This window comes from Gavialis gangeticus, unplaced genomic scaffold (assembly GCF_001723915.1).
Source record: "Gavialis gangeticus isolate Ggan-Ray unplaced genomic scaffold, GavGan_comp1, whole genome shotgun sequence".
Taxonomy (NCBI): domain Eukaryota; kingdom Metazoa; phylum Chordata; order Crocodylia; family Gavialidae; genus Gavialis; species Gavialis gangeticus.
Genome location: NW_017729007.1, coordinates 11,657,932 through 11,670,237, shown reverse-complemented (window position 1 = coordinate 11,670,237; position 12,306 = coordinate 11,657,932). Strand labels below are relative to the sequence as shown.

The following is a 12,306-nucleotide window of genomic DNA, read 5'->3' as shown; positions in this document are numbered from 1 at the left end:
GGGGGGGGGGTGTAGGACTTGCCCTACAAACCCATGCGCATGCACTCCCTGTCTACAAACACACACACACCCACCCACCCACACGCACTCCTTCCTTATGAAAACACATCCAGGTGCACACCCCCAACCCGGAGTACTGTCTTGGCCCTGTGCTCCCCAGTCTGGCAATGCAGCCAGAAGCCGCATGGTGTGGGAGCAGCGCATGGACAGGAATGCAAGGAAATGGCAGAGGATGGGGCGGGGCTGGGCTGCTGCTCCTGCTGACGGTTTCCCCTGGGTCCTACTGCTCCTGGATCCTGTCATCTTTGACAGGCAACCAGGAGCAGATAAATATTTTCTAAAATTTTTAGGGGCCCTGCGGGCTGGATAGAATGGCCTGGCAGGTCATATTTTGCCCACCCGCGGTTAGAGATTACTTAGAGAAGCTAGATGCTTTCAAGTTGGCAGGGCCAGATAGGATGCATGCTAGGGTACTGAAGGAACTGACTTAAGTAATTTCATAGCCATTCATTGCCTATCCTTTTTAAGAACTCATGGAAATTAGGTGCAGTCCTGGATGACTGAAAAAGGGCAAATATATAGTGCCTGTCTTTAAGTAAGGGAAGAAGGGGGATCCAGGGAGTTGCAGACAAGTGAGCCTGACCTCCGTATCTGGAAAGATTCTGGAGCTGATGCTCAAGGAATCCATTGTGAGGCACCGAGAGGAGGAGAAGGTGATCAAGAACAGCCAGCCTGGATTCACCAAGAGCAAGTCATGCCTGACCAACTGATGTCTTTCTGTGATAAGGTGACAGGCTCTGTGGATGTTGGGAGAGCAGTGGGGGTGATGTACCTTGACTTCAGCAAAGCTTTTGACACTTTCTCTCAACATTCTCATTAACAAGCTAAGGAAATACAGACTAAATGAAAGTACTATAAGGTGAATAAAAAACTAGTTGCATCACCATGTTCCACAAGTAGTTATCAATGATTTGGATGTTTAGTTGGGAGCAGGTCTCAACCAGGGTTCCCCAGGGGTCTGTCCTGAGCATGGTAGTATTAATATCTTTGTGAATGATTTGTATGATAGAATTGATTGCCTGCTTAGCAAATGTGCAGACAACACTAAGTTGGGTGGAGTCATAGATACTTCAAAGTATAGGACTAGGATCCAAAACTACCTAAATAGGCTGAAGAAATGGTCTGCAAACAATCAGATGAGATTCAACAAGGAGAAGTGTGAAGTTGTGCACTTGGGACAGAATGATAGCACAAATACAAACTGGAGAATGACCAGCTAAGCTGAAGTACTGCAGAGAAGGACCTGGGGTTACAAAAGACCATAAGCAAATATGAGCCAACATTATGCTTGTGTTGCAATAGAACCCAACAGCATATTAGGTTGTATTAACAGGAGTGTCACTGATTCTTCTACTCTGTTCAACACTGGTGAGGCCTCACCTGGTGTGCTGTGTCCAGTCTGGGGCCCCACACTTCAAGAAGGATGTGGGTAGTTTGGAATGAGTCCATTTTGAAGCAATAAAAATGATTGGGGACCTGGAAGGCAGTTCTTATGGGTAGGGATCTACCTAAATCATGCTGGAAGCATGCTGGGCAGCAGCTCCTTTAATCTTGTTCTTTTCACCGCATTTCACCACCCCTTGCTGTCACCACTTACTACGTGCTTTTGATTGGCCAGGAGGCAAAAACCACAGTTTTAAATATGCTGCAGTTTTTGTCTCCCGTACAATCAGAGGCAAACAGCAGGGCTTCCAGGGTCTCTCCACCAATTACTAGTTTTCAGGTACCTGAAGGACAGTTATTGAGAGAATGGAGGTGAGTTTTTCTCTGTGGCCACAGGAGATAGGACTAGGAGCCTTGGCCTCAAGCTGCAGCAGAGAAATCTAGATTGGAGATCAGATCAGGAGGAACTTTCTGACTCAGAGTGGCCAGCACCTGGCTGTGCTGGTTTAGTCAGGATGATCCTATTTCAAGCAGGGGGCCATACTAGATGACATTGTGAGGCCCCTTCCAATACTACTTTCCTATGATCCTATTAAAAAAGTGGAACAGTATGGAACTGGTTTGCCTATTTTCATGCATACAGAGGTGATCCTTGCAAGTCAGAGTTAAGGCAGTCTAATAGACTGTCACTGAAGTTATACTAACCTCCCTCTGCGCACACATATACGCACACACCCCCCCTTGGAAGATTTGCCTTGCCCCATTACAGCATGGGACTTCATCACAAAGCTTGCGCACTGTGACTGTAATCCTTCTAAACTTAAAATTTGCCTTAGGATGTCTTCTTATACTTCATGAATGGCAAAGTGATCCTGAAAACAATATTTCTTAGAATTCTGTATCAAAATGTGTGTACTTCCAGTGTATTGAGTTTGAGATCATCATATATTGAACCTAATGCTAACTATACCTTACTATATCCTTTGAGTCGCATACAGCGGTGATTTAGATTATCTCCTTTCTGGGTTATTACTGTAGAGTAATGAATAGAAGGATATTATGCATCTTCCCCTGGCTCTGAACAACATGTGCTCACACTCCTGAGTTAGCCTGGCTTCTAATTTCTCAGTGTGCAAGAGTTTGTCCATATGAAAAAAATGGTGCCATTGTCACTAAATCAATTTCTAACCAATTTGGTTTATGCCAGTGCACATACTTAATATAGGCAGGTCCCACTCAGTTTAAATCAGTTTAAATGTGTGTCTGTTATGGACTTCCATAGTTGTAGTTAATTGTAGACATTTATTTGTACCAGTGTGTTTCTTAATGCATGTAAGGTTCAGAACTCCTTTAAACCCCTGCACTATTTAATTTTTTATTAAGTAAATACTTGTTTATGATGTCACACATCACCTCTGGGTTGTTACCCTTTTTAACTAGATGAGTAATAATATTAAAAATTCTGCCTACTATTTATATTTTGTTGTAGTATTCTTTACATCAGTCTCGGAGATTTTGATGGTATGAAGGGTAAGACAGGTTCCTCAGGCCTTAAAGTTTGTTCCATATGTGCCTCGACATGTGCTATATTTACCCCTACATTTGCAGTAAGATATTGAAAGAACAACTTGAATGGACCATTTGCTTGTTCTGAATTTATCTGTTCCATAAAAGTTTTCCCTCATGAGTAAGCAAGTGCTATAATGACAGTGGCAGAAATGATCAGTTTAATCTAAAAGTGAAATGCCCTTCTCTTTCAGTGACATGAAATGCTAATTTTGTTTTCTTTTACTTCAGTGTGCCTCCTCCATCAGCTTCGAGTAAAGTTCTCAGATTTGTCATAAAGGCAACAGTTTTCGGACTGATGGGATATGGCTGCTACCGGATAGGACAACAGACAGTGCAGTTTATCCTTTCAATGCCAACAGCACAGAACTGTCTTCAGAGGTTGACAGAAATTAGACCTTGGCATTGAACACCCATGTGAAATACTACTTGAAGAGTGGCAGAAAAGGATGCTAAAGGCAACATATGAAACTGGACTGAAAAGGAGGGAATTCTAATCAAAGGCCATTTGATGCCGAATTGCTCTGTAATAAATGGATTGATATTAAAAGCTATACCAGCTGTGACCTAATGAATAAGTTTGCTTCCTAGTAAGTGTGTTATATGAAATCACATGATGCCAGTTGGAGGTGAATGAATTGTGTGCATATATATATATATAAAGAGAGAGAGAGAGAGATCTATCTATCTATATATATATATCTCACATTCATATTCCATATTATATACGTATATATAATATATATATTTATGAACTAGTACAGACACCATAAAGATTGTGCATTCATGAGGTGGGTTTTTTTCAGAGGAACAGAGCAACATAAAATATCTTAATCATGTGTTTCTGCTCAAAAGTGCAGGGACAACTGTCTGAGTGTTTTTCAGTATAATAATACCAAGTGATCGTTCCTGGTGCCAAGCACCTATAAAATGATTTAGAAGGCCATTGTCTTACTGAAAGATTTTTATACTTAAAGCATGTAGGTTTTTTTAAAACTTCAGAGCTTTCCAAAAATATCAGAATGGTACAGGCTGTCATACGTATGTACACTGCTAAGTTCCCTTATGAGCCTTATTGAAGAACAAAATGTTGCCTTTAGAATTATATCCCTTGTTACAGACATCAATCCAATTTTTTCTTCTATCTGGAAAAGGTATGGCCACAATGTTGTTGGAAGCTAATGGTTAACTTCCAGTGTTTACAGGGCACTCTGTCCCTTTGGATTAGGTAATATAACTCCTATTAGTCAAATCTCATTGGCACCAAATTTAGTATTGTAAAATTTTGAGACTAGCACTGCTGTATAACTTTTTGCTTCTCAAACCTTTCTTTATTTGGACAGTAAGTCTAAGACTGAGACCTAATACTTGCCCACTTTTTTTTTGGATATATGTAGATATTTTATTTGTCAGTATAATTATTTAGGGGATAGGTATTTCAATCTATTTAATAAAAAAGGGAAAACCCAATTTAATTTTTTAAAATAGCTGTGGGGTTTCAGGGTTACTTGCTATTTGTATATCGAATTATGGGTATTTCAAACTACTGTTACTTTAAAAACTTTTCAGTACAACTCTTTCTTTTAATCCTATAGTCATCCTATTTTAGAATGCCTTCTATACTCTTCAGATGAAACTGGCCTTGATTTGTAAGTGTCCTCTGCAAACAACTGTTACCAGTCCAATGCCATAGTAATCATAACTGTTATATCAATACAATTAGAATCTACTATACCGTATGAAAAAGTCCCATCTACTGCTGGGGCTGCTATGCAACTGCAAGATGATTAAATTCTATATCCATTATCATTTGCCTGGTTGATTGGGTGGAGATGGCATATGAAGGAATGGAGGCAGAGCCAAGAAGAGGTGGATTCTGATTTTCAGTACATTTAATAAAATTAACAAATGGTGCATCTGATATTAATAGGATCAATTTACAAAGCTCTGTGGGACATATCTTTGCACAATTTCTTATTTGCCCCAGTTTATTCTGCATGCACCTTCTGTACAGTGTCTATTTGTAAAAGCTTTTTAAAGGCTTTTTCTCTTCTATCCTAAAAGAAACTGAGGGACTGATGGTATTGACTTCGCTAGAAGCTGGTCTGTTTGTAGGGCCTGGTACTCCTCTGCCTTCCACCTTGCATAGTTTTTTAGATCTTTATTTAACAGATGACTTAAGTGCATGCTTACCTTTTAAGTATATGCTTAAGTCCCTCATGATTCTGCAAAGTATTCAAATATAAGGAAGTGGTTTTTTTTTAATTGGGGCCTTATACGTGTGCAGTGAATGTAAAATGTTACCAATTCAGGATGGCAGCATTTTGGATCCATTTTGGCACAATGGTGATGCAGGGCACTGTGGAATCATGTCCCTGGCTCTTTAGCTTTCCATTTATTACTGTTTGAGAAATGAGCAATGATCTTTAATGAGCTCAGAAACATAATTAGCAAATTATTTTTAACATATAATAGGGACCGTGTGAATTCTGATTCCTTTTTTTTTGGTAAAGATTTAATAAATTGTTTACTATTAAGCAGTCCTGTTTGAATAATTTTATTACATTTTTTGTGTACGTTTTTAAAGAAGAAAGAAAAAAGCTTAAGCTCCTCCTCCAGGCTTTAGTGACATACCAAAAGTTTGCATTTTTTCTGAGATCTTTCTAGCTGATATAGTTGAATATATTTAATGTTTTGCTTTAAAATATCTGCAAATGTATCTGTGCTCAGGAAATTTTACACACAAGAATAAATGTCTAAGGTAAATTGCAGACAAATGAGCCTTAAATGTGGGTGGGACTAAATGATTGTTTTGGAGCATTATTGCATATTTAATGTTCTCTGTTTTTTTCCTATGTGCAAAAAAAAAAAAAATCCACCCAAAAATAGTTACATGTACTATGACTTGCATGTAATAGTAAGTTGCTCTTTTATTTGATGATTACCCAAATTTATGTTGTAAAGTATGTTTTTCACTTTCTGTACAAAATGTATAAACAAATTCTTGAAGCAAGCTGTTTGCTGCTAGGGAATTTGTTTTCCGTCTTCCCACTATTGCAAACTGGCAGGTCACAGAAACCCCTGTGCAATTGAATGCCTAATAAATTTGCAGACCCCTAACAGTCTTATGAATCCACATAAAAATGGTATTTACTGTATACTTGACGTGTTGTACTGTTTATGTAATGTGCAGTGTTTTAGAGCTCCAGTTATTTTCTTCAATGGTCTTGAGTCGATCCTTTCAGCGTTAACAGCATCCAGTACAGCTTTTAAATATATGTTGATTTTTCCCAGCCCCAACTCGACCTTTATGAAGCCATATTGTAGGTTTAGGGAAATGTGCATTTGCTTTATGCATTTGTACATCTTACGTAAAGTTGAAGTATTTTTAACAAGCATGTGCCTTTAATCTAAAATGGTTTAAATAAACAGCAGTATGTTCAGCAGCATAAAAATAAAATGTTTTAACCACCATTTCTGGCGAGGCCATTATTTGGGGGTTGGTCATTTTTATATGACAACAAATACTGGTTAGCCAGAAGAGGTGCAGAATGAGCGTCCCCCTAATGAATGAGGACTATGTGCTCAGTTCTCCAGAATGCAAATTACTTTGGTCTGTGTCCCAGTTAAGCACATGCTGAAGTTCATGCACGTTAGTAGTTCCACGTACTGAAGTGCTGTGCTTCTGTTTGGTACTAGAATGCTCAGCAGCACCTTGAAGGTCTGAGCCCCATGAAAAGATAAAGGTGCAGGATTTAGTGGCAACACAAATTTAGAATCAGAATTTATTGAACCTTTTGGATTGGACCATTAAATCAATAGGACCCTTACAAAATAATGGAATGCTATTTATACTCCTAATGTTCAAATTGCAATTTAATATCGGTTGGGCCTGTGATAGACTCTTCAATCAGTTGATTTGCAAATCATACAGCCAATTAACTGCCTTGTACTCTGTGAACATATGTGTACCTGTGAAGAAAGGATATTTATTCTGCCCTATTAGCATAGAGCTCCAACTCTGATTCTCCTCACTCAGGTAACGTTACTGTCAAAGTGTTGTAAGTTTTGTCCAAATGAGGAGTGCTGGATGACTGCTTTTACATGAAAGCAGACACTATTTTTACATTTTAAAATAAATATCAAGACCAAGTGCTGTTTGTGGAACTCCCACATGACGTGCCAGTGAAATGATGAACTGAGTCAGCACAGCACTTTCATAGTCAGAGTACAGTTGGGTAAGGTGATGAGTACCCTGTGAAAATAATGAATGATGACTGGGTAATCTGATATACAACTGTGTCAGTGGAAGTTGTTTAATCAAGAGAACAGATGTGTATTCTCCCACATCTGTCCCTTATGGTGTATTATTAATCTATTCCTTTGACAAGGAATGGAAGTGTTCTGCTTTTATAATGTATTGTTTGCTCACCAGTGTTGGATATGTATATGTGGCCTGAGCCAAATTAAATTATTGATGAGAAATTCTGAAGTCATTTCACAGAGTTCCACTGGGAATTGTTCTTTGCAGTTCTGTATGTGTAAGAAAACCGTGTAGAAACTACTGATTGAGAAATATAACAAGTTATCCCAAAAGTGCCAGGCAGTAGTGGGAACCACACTTTAGGAAGAGGAGACAAAGTTATTTGTGTGATTCTAAGATACACTTGTACATACTTGATTTTTTCCTTCTGAAAATGGAATAAAGTTTAATTTTAGATGTTGGTGTTTCAGGGCTGATTTTATTCAAGTGCACCTTTAAAAGAAGCCTTTTCAAGAGAAAAGCCACCAATCTGTATAACAACTTCTACAGATATGCTAATAATGGACCATATCCAGTGCAGTACTGAGCACAGTCACCTGCCTTTTGAGATCATCCCTGTAGCTTTGAATTGCAAAAAGGAGCAGTCAAGCATACAGAATCATAGAAAAATAGGGCTGAAGTCATCTAGTCCAACCCCCACAAGAGGCAGGATCATCCCTATCCAAACCACCCTATTTAAATCCATTGTCTAACCTATTAGTAAAACCACAGTCAGCCATGACACAGCCACAAGGCATGGTGCTATAAGTTGCCACAGGTAATGCAGGGGGGCAGTGGTGGCCAACGTCCTGCTGCTGTGAGGGTTAAAATATGTTTGAGAAATTCAAGAAAGGGCTGCTACAGAGGAAGGCAAACACCCTGTTCCCCCTCTGGTCTATACCAGTCTGACAATGGGGTAGAATTTTTTCCTGACCCCAAATATAGTGATCTGCCTGATGCTGAGTGGAGTGGCAGATCCTCTAGTCACATTTGTGTCAGTAGGAGCACTGGCACACCACTTAAATTTCCCAGCCTTGGCTGCAGGCAACACCTGTGGTGACCAGCAAAGCCCTGAAGCATGGGAAATACCCATAGTAGAGCATTGGCATTACTCTGAAACCATTCGTAAGCAATGCTTGCCAAACCTCTTCTTGAACTGCTCAGTGATGGAGAGTCCACAAGTTCCTTAGGTAGCCTATTCCACTGCCTCACTGTTCAGACAGTGAAGAAGTATTTCTTGATATCCAATCTAAATTACTTTGCTGTAACTTCAAAATAGATCTGGTGCCCATATAGATGAAATTGCCACTATAAGGTATATTCCCATTTTACTGTGAAGCCATCAACAGTCAGTTTGTGCTAAGTATGTGAAAGGGATGTAGGAAAATAGGCTGAACAGCTGTTCGGCTCTGTATGCTTTGCTCTGGGAGGCAGGTGTGTAACTTGTCTAATTGCCATGCAAGTACAAGCTGGTTCTTCCTCCACCTTGGGAGAAAGAACCAGCATCATAATTACAGGCTTGGTAGTGCTATGTTCACTAGCACCACAACTGGAAGAAACTTGGGGGTTCTGATTGACCACAAGATGAACATGAGTCACCAGTGCAATGCCGTGGCTGGCAAAACAAACCAAATCTATCGATGCATCTCAAACAAAACAGGGATGTCATCCTCCCGCTTTATTCAGTCTTAGTGAGGCTGCAACTGGAGTACTGCATCCACTTTTGGGTCCCCCACTTCAGGAGGGACGTGGATAAGCTTGAGAGAGTCCAAAGGAGAGCCACCTGTATGACTGAAGGCCAAGAGGACAAGCCTTATGAGGGGAGGCTGAGGGACTTGGGACTCTTCAGCCTGGAGAAGAAAAGGCTTGGGGGGACTTGGTGGCAGCCTACAAGTATATAAGGACCTGGGAGAAGAGTTGTTCACCAGGGCTTCCCAAGGGATAACAAGGTCTAATGGCCACAAGCTCCTGGAAGGCTGATTTAGACTGGACATAAGGAAAAACTCCTTTACAGTCCGAGTGTCCAGGGTCTGGAACAGACTCCCGCCCCCCCCCCGGTGGTGCAAGCACCTACTCTGGACTCGTTCAAAAGGCATTTGGATGTTTATCTTGCTGAGATCATTTGACCCCAGCAGCCTTCCTCCTTATAGCAGGGGGGGCTGGAGCCCCTGATGTCTATGAAATCTATGAAGTAAAATCGGTATTAGTATGCTACGTTATAGGAAGGGCTTGCATGAGAGCTCTTTCTATTCAGGGAGCCAGTGGCTGCAACTAAATTGAATTATGTTTACTGTTAGCCTGAGTGGTAAAGGAAAGGGAATTGGGAAGCATGGACAGCCAGAGGTATGTGTATTGTGTGTTTTTCTTCACAGGTTTTTAGGTTCATTGGACCGCTACCTATCTCTCAGGTGATGCTTTGGTCCTTGTGTTCTAAGAAGCAGCTCATAGGTTTTGAGGTAAGCACTTCCCTTTTGCTTATATGTGTGTTTAAATACCATAAAGGTAAGACTTCTGATTGTCACCATTTGGGGAGTAAAAATTGAAGCATACCATTTCCCCCACTTTCTCAGTCCCATGCTGACACTAAATGCATTGAGGAAACAAAAATAAAAATACAGGTAGTATTTTTCCTGTAACATTTTTGTTTATGCATCTCCTATGAAGATGCTCTATGATGCTCCTCTTGCTACTAGGAGGTTTACTGCTAATAATAATTCACTGCCATCTACTGGCTGCAAGTGCTATGACTAGCTATTCTTGCAAAAGTGGATGGAATTAAAATGTTTCAAGAAGCACAACGGTATTTCAAAGTGTTCCCTACCTGTTGCAAATTTAGAAACTTTTTTTGATTGTGGAAACTTACCACACTAGCCACCTAAACAGGCAGAATCAGAATAAAAGGAGCATCCTATACAGTTACTACAGGACAGGCATAATTAGAGCTGTTTGGCCCTCTTCTCCTTTCTCTCTTCTTGCTGTCAGAACTGCTCACTAGATGACAATAGTGTGAACATGAGAAATCATGCATTCATTACCCACACTTTGTTTTACATCTTTTAATCAACACGACAGCAGGTATAAACTGAGTTGATCATTATCTTCCTCCTAGCAGTGGTCTCTGATATGCTGTTTTAATTAAGTTGTTGTTTATATGGGGGGAATCTTCAGGGCCTGTGGCTTAATACATAAAAGGTACAGATGTGGTGCCTGTCTTGAGATTACCCTTTAAGTGAAACAGAACTGCTTATTTACTATGAAAAATCTTGGTATCTAAATACTTTGATATCATCACAATTAAAGATCTTGTGATAATTTAAATTAGGAGAATACTGGAAAAACAAAGTTCTACACACCTTTAAAATTTACCAGTCTCTGGAAGTGTACCTTCTTGGTCTGTCCAACTCTTCAGCCTAATCACAAGACTGCAAAGTCTATATACGCACCCATTTCACAGAATCATAGAAAGATAGGGCTGGAATAGACCTCAAGAACTTACCTAATTCTATCCCCTCCTCAAGGTAGGATCTCATTCTGTCCACTAATTTGCAGCATTGTCTTTACTGGTTTTAATTCACAATACAGAAACAACAAAGAATTTGAGTTCACTGTGAGTTTCCATGAGACCTGCCTGAAGGGTCTGAAAAATTCATTCATGCTAGTAGGGAGGAAAAGGGCCTAATGAGGCTCAAGTGAAACCCAGCAAATTGTTCAGCTTTCTACCTGTCCCTTGCTGAACGAATGACTGACGCTGTAAATACAATCACAACTGGTTTCCAAAGTCACTAGAAGAAACCTGAAGCTAAAGTACATCCTTGCATGAAAGTTAAGCTTGAAAGCTGGTCGGGTGCTCTCATGCTGTAGTTTTCATTAGGTCAGTGATTGTACTATGCGTACATTATATTATGCTATTAGTTGTTGGGCTAGAAGCAGCATTATTTAACAGATTTTCTTTATGCAGCCTTTTAAAGTGGTTGTGAATTACACACAAAAGTATTCACAGCGAATACTTTCATTGGCTGGTTTGATATTACTATTGCAAAAACGTAATAGGGATTTTTTTTGAATAACCAGACATTTTAGTGAAATGGTTACAGCAGGGGTGCTTGGCCTCTGGACCATGGACAAAATGCAGCCTGTGGAGCCATGACATCTGGCCCCATGGTTCCCCACAGGTCTGGAAATTTGGTGGTGGGGGAGTGGTGATTTAATACAGCTACCCTCACCCCTGCCACATCCCTAACTCCAACCCTGCAGCTGCATGGGGTGGGTCATGCCCCTTTATACCCCTCGAGGGCCAGGTTGCTGTCTGTGCTCCTCCCCAGGCTGGATGGAGCCCACAGTGCCTGGTCCAGGTATCAGATTGGGACGGTGGCCCAGAGGCAGCCTGCAGGCTTGGCCGGGCTGGACCCATTCATCCCCTGCAGGAAAAAGGTTGAGTCCCCCTGGTCTGTGACCCTGCGTCTACTCTGCTTCCACCCCAGCCCCCCAACAGGGCATCAGCCACCTGCCGGGCCAGCAGCAGCAAGGCCAAGACTGAGGCAGGGTGGCCAAGGGCAGATGTCCGGGGGCAGGGAAGCACCTCCCACCCCAGGCCCCACGCGGGGTCTGCGCTGGTCACGCGGGGCGCACAAGAGCCGGACGCAGCGCCAGAGCAGGGGCAAGCTCACGGGACAACTGCTCAGTCACCGCCCGCTGCCCGGCCCACGGGCCACCCGCCCCTGCAGGCCCCGCCCCCTGCGGCCAGGAGGCAAAGCTCGGGGAGGGGTGGAGCCTCTGCAGCAGCCAACTCTGGAGCAGCTTAGAGGGCGCCTCAGCTGTGACCGGCCCCGCGATAGGGCGGGGAGGGGGCGGGGTGCTGGCGGCGATAGGACGGGGGGCGGGGCGTGGCCCCAGCGCGCTCGCTGATTGGGCAGTAACCGAGGGAGGTGTTCTACCCCTGGGAGGGGGAGGGGGAGGGGCCGAGCGCGCGCATGGCCGCGGCGCTGCAGAGCAGC

At 41.9% G+C, this 12,306-nt stretch overlaps 1 protein-coding gene across 2 annotated transcripts in view; it reads left to right on the top strand.

Annotated features, from left to right (window-relative positions):
- TRABD (TraB domain containing) overlaps window positions 1-3,578 on the top strand; it is a 60,751-nt gene extending 57,173 nt beyond the window's left edge. For both annotated transcript variants that reach the window (XM_019509302.1, XM_019509303.1), the window contains one exon: window positions 3,241-3,578. In XM_019509302.1, coding sequence (XP_019364847.1) covers window positions 3,241-3,418 — 178 coding nt within the window. In that variant the 3' untranslated portion in view covers window positions 3,419-3,578. The remainder of the gene's footprint in view (window positions 1-3,240) is intronic.
- Window positions 3,579-12,306: the final 8,728 nt, after the last annotated feature.